This window comes from Poecilia latipinna, unplaced genomic scaffold, assembly GCF_001443285.1.
Source record: "Poecilia latipinna isolate Pla-1442-1.1 unplaced genomic scaffold, P_latipinna-1.0 Scaffold1735, whole genome shotgun sequence".
Lineage (NCBI taxonomy): Eukaryota > Metazoa > Chordata > Actinopteri > Cyprinodontiformes > Poeciliidae > Poecilia > Poecilia latipinna.
In genome coordinates this window covers 90,491-102,535 of record NW_015114351.1, presented here as the reverse complement: position 1 = coordinate 102,535, position 12,045 = coordinate 90,491, and the positions used below count along the sequence as shown (strand labels likewise).

Below are 12,045 nucleotides of genomic sequence, written 5' to 3'. Positions count from 1 at the left end.
TCAATCAGTCAATATAATCTCATCTGAGGTTTGTACTTGTTTGCTTTTAGGGTTATTGTATGTAGATTTCACATTTAATTATTCAAACTCATGTTTATTGTTATATCTAATTTTTTTTAACACATTTTCTCTTTGTTCCAATGTAAATACAGTTTCAAACTGGGCAAATCATATTGTTTGCTCGGCTTGCATTCATTTCTGTTATGCCCAGCTATAACAAAAAGCATTTTCCTTCTTAGAGTAATACCTACTCTAATCTAATCTAATCTAATCTAATTGAATCTAATCTAATCTAATCTAATCTAATTGAATCTAATCTACAGTCATGTTCAATGAATTAAAACGTCATTCAGAAGTTAGCTTTTTACAGTCTAATCTAATCTACAATCGTATTCAATAAATTACAACTTTATGGAATAAATAATTTATTTCAGTAACTTATAAAATGCATTTAATCTGAAAAACAAGCCTCATTGGAACACATGTTATAATTTACAGAATTGCACTCTAATCTAGCCCAGTGTAATCTAGTTTAATCTAATCTAATGTGATCTGATCTAATCTAATCTATAGTCATATTCAAGAAATTACAACTTTATTGAATTGATCATTTATTTCAGTAACTTATAAAATGCATTTAATCTGAAAAACAAGCCTCATTGGAACACAAATTCGAATTCGCAGAATAGCACTCTAATCTTATCTAATCTAATTTAATCTAATCTAACACATGTATGTCCCCTCTCTGCAACCAGTCTCACCTCAGTCTCCCCCTCTGTCCTCCAGGCGCCACCAATGTGACCGCGTCCTGATGTGGAACTCAGGAGCTCTGCACTACAGCGACGACGTCATCCTCGTGCGAGAGCTGAGCGACATGCGCACTGATCGCCAGGCCCTGAAGAACGACATCGACGGCATCACCTACATCGGCAAGGGCACCTACACCGACTGCGCCATCAAGAGGGGCCTGGCGGAGCTGCTCGTCGGGTAGCGGAGACACGACACGCACGCCTGCGCTGGAGAAGATGATGCCTCTGGTCGTATCTGAGCGTGTGCTTGCACTGTTGCAGGGGCTCCCACTACCATGAGAACAAGTACATCGTGGTCGTGACGGACGGTCATCCCATCACTGGCTACAAAGAGCCATGCGGAGGCGTGCAGGAGGCCGCAAATGAAGCCCGGCAGCATGGAGTCAAAGTGTTTGCTGTGGCCATCTCACCTGACCAGGAGGTACGCAACACTCACACGCAGCCAGAGTCAGTTCTACATGAAACAGTCCTTAACCACCATACTTTATCTCAACATCTAATTGAAATACACAGCTGAACATTTCATGTTAAGGTAGTTAGAATTCTCAAAATGTTATGAATTTCTGCTTCTGTCTTCAGATGTTCAAATACACCAAGTTTCAGTTTCAGTTTTATTCATATACCAGTGGGGAATTAGTTTGCAACAAAATACAAAAAGCATAAAACAGGGGTGTCCAAAGTCGGTCCTCGAGGGCCGGCATCCTGCATGTTTTAGTTTTCTCCCTGGCTTTAGACACCTGCATCAAATGATGGCTCAGTAGAAGGACTAAGCAGAACACTGACTTCCTGAGGAGGTTGTTACAACCACGAGGGAGAGAACTAAAACATGCAGGATGCCGGCCCTCAAGGTCCGACTTTGGACACCCCTGGCATAAAACATCCACCAAAGACATTGCATTCATTCTGATAAAACGCTTCATAGAAGAAATAAATCACGCCGTAGTGCATTAAATGCGTGGCGCTCTCCAGATTCAGCCTAGCCTTAGCTCTCACATGCTTGGCGTATATTTGTTGGAGCTGGGCTCGCTTCTCTCCAATTATGTTTCTTGCCACATTAGTGAGCCTCATCAACCTGTTTTTACTAGACAAGCCAATAATAATAACAAAGAACAGATTCAATAAAATACGTCAATAATAACTTTAAAAGAGTTCAGTTTCCTTAAAAAGAAAAGGCTAACCTTTTTACACACTGCATCCATGTTTGATTCAAAGTTCATCTTATTATCAATGACGGTCCCCAAGTATTTGTACTCTGTTACAATTTCGACTTCCAAGTCGTGAATGACTGTTCAGTTGGGATTTCCGAAAGTTGATGGACATATCTTTGGTTTTAGATGCATTAATTGACAAGAACAAGTTCTACACCTCCTTCCTCAGTTTAAGAGACTCGTAACAGATTATTATGCCTTAAGTAGGTTAGGAAACACCAGAGGATGATGACATGGATTTGTAAGCCTCTGATAGGTTAATTAACAATATTTGAGTTAAATGAAGGAACTTCTTGGCAGGTATTTTAAGGCATGTGTGACATCATAGGGTAAAACAAATAGCCAAGAAATCAGGAAGTGTATTTTGTGTCTCCTCAGATCAGGTCTAATAACATGGAAAAATTCAGCAATCATACAGTTCAGAAAGGAGGTGGATTTTGGATCCCAGCGATGTAAATGTGTTTTTGTGTTCAATGTGTGCATCAGCGCCAGAACAAAAGCAAAAAAAAAAAAAAATTGTGTATCACGTAAATGCGTCAGATTTATTTTACCATTAGAGGAATTTTTTTTTAAGCTTGTGTTGACATTTAAAACTAAGCTTTGTGAAATTCCAGATGGTTTTATTTTATATATTATTAAGTTTATAATTAAAACCAGATACAATTATGACTTATTTAGTTCATGTTTATGCATTTTGGAGAGAGAGACTCAGTTTGTGCAAATACTGTGGAAAAATAGCCTAAAGCGTAAAGCAACTCTATACGTGGTATCGCTGTTTCAAAGCAGTTTTCTTCACAACATTGTGGTTGATTTAGTGTTTTTCTGTGGCATGCATCCTGGACCAACATGGTGGAACCTTCTTGATAACCTGTTACTAGCTGTGATCAGTATAGATCGATTAATGAATTTTTTCTATTTTGTTTTTATTTATTTATAGAATGAGTACAAAGGAAATTAAAAAGTACTTTTGCCAGTTAGCAATTTGCAAAGCATATTTAACAAAATGATTCAAATAATTACAGAGATGACTAAAGACTTCACTCTTGATTATTTTTTCTACAGATAGGATTTAGATGTTTCTGGTAGTTAAAGAACTAAAGTCCACACAATGTGGGAAACCTCTGCTTCTTGATGCCATGTGAACTTTGTGAGGCCAGTATGCACATTAACGATAGGGCCGTTTCCCATTTCATAAACATTTCTTCAACGAGGAAAACACTGTTTTGTTTATCTGTCTGCAACATTGTGAACTGAGCTATGTGGTGAACCAAAAACACCTTCCACTAAATCTTATTTGTCCATTACAAAGACAAAATGAAGATAAGAGTGAAGTAAAGATCTGAGAGGTCTGGAAGGTTGATAGTACAGCAGATCTTTAATGTATTATAATGCTGAGCTGTTCAGTTATTTATAAACTACGAAGTTTATTCTCTGAACTACTGGGAGCCAGTTTAAGGACCTTAGAACTGGTGTGATGTGCTTTGTCTTCCTGGTTTTAGTGAGAACGCTTTCTGGATCAGTTACAGCCGTCTGCTTGTTGTTTTAGGCAGACCTGTGAGGACACTGTTCCAGTAATGAATACGGCTAAATGTAAACGCATCAATTAGTTTCTCTAGATCTTGATGAGACATTAGTCCCTTAATCCTAGAGATGTTCTTCAGGTGACAGAAGGCCGACTTTGTTACTGTCTTTATGTGGCTCTGAAGGCTCAGGTCTGATTCCATCACCACACTCAGATTTTGGGTACGATCGGCAGTTCATGGTTGTAATAACTAAAGCTGTGTGTTGACTCTAGATCGTTCCTCTAATGGTTCAAAATAATAACTTCAGTTCTGTTTTTGTTCAGCTGGAGAAAGTTATTTCACATCCATACATTGATTTCTTTGTAAGCAACTGTTCACTGCTTTAATGGGTTCATAAAACATGGTGATTGTAATGTAGTTGTGCATCATCTGCATAACTATGCTAATTTGAGCTAGCGGGAGCATGTAGATAGTAAATAAGAGGAGCCCCAGTGTTGAACCTTGGGGTACCCACGTATGAGTTCTGCCAGCGCTGATAAAAAGTTACATATTGACATGAAAAAATTCTTGTAAGATTCAAACTAATTGAGTATTGGACCAGAGGGTCCTACCTGACTCTCCATTCGTTTCAGTAGTAGGTCGTAGTCAACAGTGTCAAATGCCGCACTGAGGTCCAACATAACCAACACTGTGGTTCTTCTACAGTCTGCATTTATGTTGATGTCCCTGAATACTTTAATGAGGGCAGTCTCAGTACCGCGGTGAGCCCGGAAACCAGACTGAAAGACGTCAGAGCGGTTGGTCTTTGTTAGAAAGTTGTGTAATTGTTGAATGGAAGACTGAAGATATGCCTGTAATTCTGCAGTAGCGATCAGTCCAGATATCCAGATATTTTATTTATTTATTTTTTTTTCCCAGTGGTTTGATAGCTGCTGTTTTTAAAACCTGGGGAGAAATGCCTCATAAGATGGAAGGGTAACACTTTATTTGAAGGGGGGTGAATAAGACTGTCATGACATATCACATGTCATGAACATGAATAAGCCTTCATGAATATTTATGACTGTTGTCATAAAGCGTCATTCGGTAAATTATGACACTTTTAATACAAAGTTTTTAAAGTGCAATCAGTAATACTTTTTATAACAAATTTATATCAGTAATGATTTATTGGTTAATGTCAAGTTGTCATAACAAAGACATTTTGAATAATGTCAACTTTGTATTAACAGTGTCATAATTTACCGAGGCTTATAAGGCTTATTCATGTTCATGACAGGTGTTTATGACAGTGTCATGTCAGTCTTATTCACCCCCCTTCAAATAAAGTGTTACCGATGGAAGAGTTTTCTGTCCGAAACAAATCTGATGCAACGACGGGCAGAACTTTCTTAACTAAAGCCGTAGGAATGATGGCAAGACAACAGGAGGAGCTGAAAGGATTTATAATTCCTTTTAGTTGTTCTTTTCTTTGCTTTAGTCGGTAGAATTGCGTCATTTTCTCCAGATTGATCTTGATGGGGCATGACATTGGTAATGGGGCTTGATATTGATGTTATGTCAGATAGTAGAATTTTCCTCAGTGAAAAAGTTAGCAAATTTATTCCAGATTCTGGTAGAGTGGCGTTAAAGAGATGTTGTTAAGTGGACAATTAGCACACATTTTTCTAACTATTTATTTCTTTTTCTTCACCACAATGTTCCCATGTTTTTTTGTGAGCTTTAGAAACTAACCCGCTAAAAATATCCATCCATTGTGGACCTTGGAGGCAGAGAAACTGCATCCAACAGGTTCAATGTTTTGTTAACATGTAGAATTTGCATGTATGGCACTTAAATTATAATATCCCTCCAAATATTGAATACAGGCAGTCGATACACATGAAAGTGCACACATTTGTCGATATGTTGGAAAGCTATGATATGCATTATCTACTCCATTTCCCCTAATGCAATGATGTTTGATTTATTTGTATTTTGTACGTATGTCATGTGGATTCTTCTCTGAGGGCTACTTCAAATCCAAATCTTACTGGTGCAAACAAAGTACATTAGTGAAATTTTGATCTAGTTTCTACAAATTTGATCCCGTCTCCAAACTTTCTTCCTGCTGTGTAAACATTTCTACATAGAAGCTAACATCTCATTGCAGTCACTCTATAATCACAGGTACAGTTATAGCAGCTCGTTTAGATGTAAAGGTAAATACATGTCTCTCTCGTTTTGGTCTCACCAGGACACCAGACTGTCCCTCATCGCCACAGACCAGACCTACAGGCAGAACTTCACTGCTGCGGATGAAACCAGATCAACGAAGATGAAAACTATCCGAACCATCATCGACATGATTGTATGCTTTCTTTTTCATTACTTCCTACCTTAATAAGTTGAATTTGCATCGAACTAATCAATTTCTATTTCTTTTTCTTTACAGACAAACGAGACAAAGGATGTGGTATGTTTCTCTGATGACATCTTGGTGGTAGAAATTTACTTCATGTTTAGTATTGCTAAACATTCGTGTCTATAGTCTTAGATTGTAGTAGTCTAAAACCAGGCAGCCACTAAACACAACTAGCTCCTGAGGTTCATCCTTTAGCGTGCTAGCTTAAATCTGCCTGATACATTCTGCAGCCAGCGAGGTAAAGTAGTACATTTAAGGATTGTGGTGGTTCTTGTCAGTGCCTGGACCCAGTCAAGCCTGACAGGAAGCAGGGAATGGTTGCTAAGGAAGTGTGTATAAAGCCAAAATTACTTTGAAAGGCTAATTAAGATGGCTGCGATAACGACTGTTTTGGCTTCTTTTCTCCTTCCCTTAAAGTGACGGTTACATTGTAGACATCCAATGTTGTTTATCAGCCTCTTCCTGTTTTCACGTTTCTCTTCTCTTTCTGCAGTGCTGCTCCTTTGACTGCAATGTAAGTATCCATGCTTTAGTCTCTCCCCAATGTGAACTCTTATCTTTGTTCTGTGTTGTATTCAGCGAGTATCTTTGTTGATAATTGCAGGCTCCTGGTGGGCCAAAAGGACCAGATGGGGACACTGGCGCCAAGGTGGGTCATCTGTCATTAGAACGGAAGCCAGTGGAAGGCATAAAACATGAAAACTCACAATTACTTTTTCTCCTTCTTCAGGGAGAGATGGGGCGACCGGGAATGCCAGGAGAGAAAGGAGATATCGGCCCTTTGGTAAGTCGCTAACATGCCTGCCAGATGAGGGAGATGTCAGCACATTTTCCTGAATCTGTTTGGCCCCATGAGATGAGGTAATTTGTGTATATCTTTGTCACAGGGAAACATTGGTGATCCTGGTCCAGTTGGTTACAGTGGGATGAAGGTAAAGTTCATGAAGGAGCTCTAAGCCCGACATAAACACTTTTAGCTTTATGATATCAGCCTTAGAAACTCTTATTTTAACACCATTTCTTCCATTTTTTTTTTTTACATAGTTTCTGAATCTATATGAATGACTTGTTGGTAGATTTGGCGAATTCTGTTGTCTGAAACTAGATGAAAGTAAGAAGTCAGTGTTTACCTTCAGACACTTGCAAACAGCTAAAGATTGATGTTTTTTCATGGTCTTGTGCAAACAAGGAACAGCAATCAACACAAGCCATGAAAAAGTCATTAAAACCACTGCAGACAGCATCAGACAGGCTAACTAGGCTAACAGCTAGCATTAACAGAGTCAAGTTACAGCTAAGTACAACTAACAGTTTGCATTAAAAGATTTGCTTGTTGACAGTTACTGTAATCATATTCAGTTTTAACTTCCTGTGACATCCGAATGTCAACAGTGATCGTTTTATTTGGCTCAAATCAGTGTATGTATGAAGGTAACGTCAGCTTGCTACATGGAAATTTAAGCTGGTCAACTTCATTTCAGTTCAGTAACGTCCCAGTATACATCAGTTCACGATAGTCAGATTTACTGTAATTACAAACATTTAACATTAGGGGTGTAAAAGTGCATCCAGCTCTTTATACCGCATGACACTGGGTCCAAAAGACAGAGATGAGACAAGATTTTGGTAATATATGTGGAAAAAATAATTATCCGCTTATTGGTTTTTAAAGACAGACTCAAGGTTTAGCAAATGAAATTTTTGAGTTAAGTAATATGTAGAGTATTGCAGTCCAGGTTTGATATACCGCAGTTTTTATGGCTGTCTAATTCAAAGGTGGCCGTGCTCCCAAAAAGAATTGAAAATGCTCCCGTCTGTGTTTGCCAGTATTGGAAAGAAGAGTATGGAGCCTCTGTTTTGACTACAATTATCCACTTTAAGTTTGATCAGTGTGTTCCAAGTGTTTTAGATTTTAAACCAGATATGATCCAACACAGCCCAGACTCATTATAAAACAGTAAAAATGTAACTTAACCACGAGAAAACCTTGGGACCAACTTTAATATTGTTAAGCTAAAAGCTGAAATTCTGTAGAATAAGGAACGAGTCCGTACTCTACAACCCCCGGGCCGCGCAAGAAATAATTAAAAGCTGAAATTCTGGGATAATTTATGTCCCAGCATGCGACCCAATATCACACCGCAGTTTTTGTGATCGTCTAATATGAAGGTGGCCGTGCTCCCAAAAAGAATTGAAAATGCTCCCTTCTGCACTATAAAAGAAAATGTTTTGCTGTGGCTAAAGTAAAAGTCAGATAAGTCCAGCCAAACATTAATAATCCTTACTAGAATATGACCATTTCTAAATTTAGGAACTATTCTGCCCTGAAACAAAATGACATCTGACCTTTGTTCTTTCTCAAAGAAAACTTTGTAGTTAAATTCTGAAATTAATCTAAGATGGTTAAAAAGTTTGGTTGGTAAAAGAAAAAAAAATAGAAGAAGTTTACTCAAACCAAAAAGCTGCAGCTAATGGGAAAATTGACTTAATGACAGTAGCCTTAGAAATCTTTGATTCTGTCTCATAATATTTTTGCAGGAAAGCTGCAGCTTGTATTGCAGCCCCTGCTCAGCAGGAGCCACATCCTTTCAAACTTAAACTGTAAAACTTAAAGCACCATGCAACCATATTCATATCTGTAGCCCATAATAACAGATGCTAACAGTAACTGGACAGCTCTTCATAGGAAAAGATTTGCTTTGATGATGTGGTGTTTTAATATGTAGCACCATAAATTCTCCAAATCAAGCACTTCATTTCTAGTGCAGGACAGTAACATCTGAATCTGGTTTTATTCCAAAGAAATGTAGTCCGGATCTGTTTTATTTGATGACTACATATTTAATTACTACATTTTGAAAAGAGCTAACGGCTCTGATTTAATGAGTTACAGGATGTTTACGCCAACACTTGGAGAAGATGTTATGGTGGCAACACTGATTTGTGTTTTTGTGCTTGTAGGGAGACCGCGGTCCAAAAGGAGAGAAGGTACGGTCACATATGACGACTTTCATCATTTTACAACGACATCCTGAGCATGCTCAGTTCTGACTCTTGGTGTTTTTTTTCTGCAGGGTGAAAGGGGCCACAAAGGATTCAAGGTAAGCTCATCCTGATGGTCTTACCTTTGACCTGATGATGTTTTCTAGCTATAAAACTCATTCTGATTTCCATTTCTTCCGTCTGTTCTTCCTTTTCAGGGCGACAAAGGCCAAAGAGGCCTGGATGGAATCGATGGGCGTAAGGTAGGAGTGGGCACAAGCCGCTGCCGCTCATCCTTTTCCCGTTTCTTTGATGATTGCGTTCCAGCACGCGTTTCTGTTTTCATTCTCATCAGGGTGAAGCTGGTTTCCCCGGCCTCCCCGGCTGTAAAGGCGCTCCCGGATCAGATGTGAGTTTAATGACTTGACCCCAGAGTAATCCTGTTGCCATGGTTTTGACTTGTTCTCTCATCGCATTCGAGTCACATGTACCATATGGTTTGGATTGTAGCCAATAGGGAAGAAGCAGGAATTTCCCAATACCATCGGCAGCCCTTAGGTGTTGTTGGCCAACGAAGGTTTTGAAATCTCTGAAATCAAGATAAGCTCAAAATAGTTGTGATTGTGGTTAATAATTAGGAATTGGAGGATAAATGATACAGAGATTGAGATATGAAAAGTAAGGTGTGCGTTTGTATTCGGGTTATTTTACTCTAGAAGCTCAAAGTATAATTCAGAGGAACGAAATACCTCCAGAAATGACCTAATTATTAGTACAGTCCACCAAAAGAGTACTATGATCTCAGCATAAATCCAGCTGTTTCCCGAAGGATTCAGATGTTTTTCTAGGAGCACAGCAGATAAACAGGACTGAAGTTTAATCTTTAACCTTAGATGGTAAGGTTTTTGGGGTGACGATAAAGGGGTTAAAGCAGGGCTAGGTCATAAAACAACAACTAAGCTTTGAGTCTCTCATTGAACTCTGTTTAATTTTTCATCTGAATATGGAGAGAATATAACATTGGCTTTTACACTCTTAATTGCATTGACTGAACAAATTATTATTATTATTTTTTTTTTACATGTTTGACCAAGCTTGTGAAATTTAAGTTTGCTGTACTGGTGCAGAGTTATAAAATTATTTTATAATTCAACACATTCATGTTTGTGTTTTAAAAAGAAAGAAAGAAAAGAAATGTTTTAAGTCAATTCAGCTCTGTTTTTCTGTATTAGATCAGTATCGGTCGATACTGCGCCTCCGATATCTCTATCGGAAGTGGAAAAAGTGGATCTGTGCGTCCCTGATATCAGTATTAAGTTGAGCTGGAAACCTTCAGTAGATCAGACCTCATTCTAAGAGATTTGAAGGACTGCAAGTACACAAATACAAACACATCCAGACAAACCGCTTCCGGATCCGCCCGAATTCCCCTTTGTCTACCGATTAGCTACTAGCCACAGTTTCATGTTCAGGAATGTCCCTTGCGTCTGTCTCCCATACGGTCGACACGGGCGGAGGCCCTCGCCCCTTTGATCACGGCTCTGTTTACATTTTCTGCTGTCAGACTGAATAAATGAAGCCATACTGTCTCGCTGTAAACAAACTCGCACATGAGCTTATATGATCATCCAAGGGGAGCGGACCCGACCTCATTTAGGCTCTGTCTGCCGCTCGCTGAAACCGTCTCTGTGCTGTTGCGTCTCCAGGGTCAGCAGGGAGAGCCTGGACCGAAGGGGGACCCTGGTCCTTACGGAAGAAAGGGGGAAAAAGTGAGATCTGGTTATTTCTCAATGATAAATGTCCCAGATTACTTTTAGGTTGTCACTTTTAAGACTCTCGGGTTCCTCTTTTAGGGAGATCCAGGAAGAAACGGCGAACCGGGACGACCCGGAAACTACGGATCCCAGGGACGTCCGGTGAGTCCAGAGAAACGCTGCAGCGTGACTAAACACCGAGCTGCCGCTGTCACACTTATCCAAACGTATTCTCTGTGACAGGGCGAGCCGGGCGGCGCCGGACCTCCTGGAGACAAAGGAGAGCGCGGTGACGACGTAGGTGACATCACTTCTTCCTAGGGCTATAATAGCTTTGGGTTTTACATTAGCAAAACTAGCTAGTGTTGTTGTGGCTTTTCATTCAGTTAGCTTTATTGCGTTTTTATTTCTTATCAGTTAAATTGTTTAGTTTTACTTTAGCTTTTTTTTTAAGTTACAGTAGTCATTTTAGTTTTTTTCCTAATTGGTAAATTTTTAGGTTGAGTATTGTATTGTGATCATTTATACGTCGATCAACAGAAGATACGATTTTCAAAAATTGTTGAACAACCAACGGACTCTGGTGTTTTCTCCCAACTTTTGCCATCGCCATTTTGTGGGCTAGCGTAACATAGCACAGTCCACAAAATGGTGTGGCCTATGCCATAGACATGAATGGCCTTTGCTACTAGCGTAGCATAGCACTCTTTGCTATGCTATGCTAATGCCGTAATTTGCCAACAGCTGACGTAAACTGCTTGTGCGAGAGGACAAGGGGAAGAATAGATTAATATCTATAATTTCAGTTTATTTTAGTTAGTTTGATAAACACAGTTCCAGTTAGTTATAGTTTTTCCACATTAACTGTTTTTATTTATTTCAGTTAATGAAAAATGTTTTCTCAATTCCAGTTTTAGTTATTTCATTAGTTACCTACAATAGCCTTACTTCCTCCCACCCACTAACACAGCCTTCAAGTCCTTTAAATTCAGTTAATTTCCTGTATTTCTGTGTTTTTCAGGGACCACCCGGACCGGATGGCGCTGATGGAGAAGGCGTTAGTAGAATTAATATTGACGTGAACTCGTGAGTTTGCGTTTCAGAGGACTCTGGAGTTTACGCTAACGTCTTTGAAATCCTCCACAGGGACAAATCGGAGAGAAGGGGGAGGATGGTTCTCGAGGAAATAGAGGCCCGAGAGGAGAACCCGTAAGTTACTATGGCGGCTATAACGAGGCGGGTAAAGTAGCATGCATGTTCCAGATCGATTTTTGTCATTTCTGAGAGATTCCTGTCAAACGTGGTTCAGCCACTGAGCCGAATCAACAGTAAGAGCGGCTGACCTTTACTGAACAGGGGTTTGTA

At 39.3% G+C, this 12,045-nt stretch overlaps 1 protein-coding gene across 1 annotated transcript in view; it reads left to right on the top strand.

Moving 5' to 3' along the window:
• col6a1 (collagen, type VI, alpha 1) overlaps positions 1-12,045 on the top strand; it is a 33,960-nt gene that overhangs the window by 1,801 nt on the left and 20,114 nt on the right. Inside the window, exons 3-19 of the mRNA XM_015060697.1 lie at positions 787-987; positions 1,071-1,230; positions 5,777-5,890; positions 5,975-5,995; positions 6,438-6,458; positions 6,549-6,593; positions 6,675-6,728; positions 6,832-6,876; positions 8,906-8,932; positions 9,019-9,045; positions 9,145-9,189; positions 9,282-9,335; positions 10,633-10,695; positions 10,780-10,842; positions 10,924-10,977; positions 11,702-11,737; positions 11,827-11,889. Coding sequence (XP_014916183.1) covers positions 787-987; positions 1,071-1,230; positions 5,777-5,890; positions 5,975-5,995; positions 6,438-6,458; positions 6,549-6,593; positions 6,675-6,728; positions 6,832-6,876; positions 8,906-8,932; positions 9,019-9,045; positions 9,145-9,189; positions 9,282-9,335; positions 10,633-10,695; positions 10,780-10,842; positions 10,924-10,977; positions 11,702-11,737; positions 11,827-11,889 — 1,093 coding nt within the window. The remainder of the gene's footprint in view (positions 1-786; positions 988-1,070; positions 1,231-5,776; positions 5,891-5,974; positions 5,996-6,437; positions 6,459-6,548; positions 6,594-6,674; positions 6,729-6,831; positions 6,877-8,905; positions 8,933-9,018; positions 9,046-9,144; positions 9,190-9,281; positions 9,336-10,632; positions 10,696-10,779; positions 10,843-10,923; positions 10,978-11,701; positions 11,738-11,826; positions 11,890-12,045) is intronic.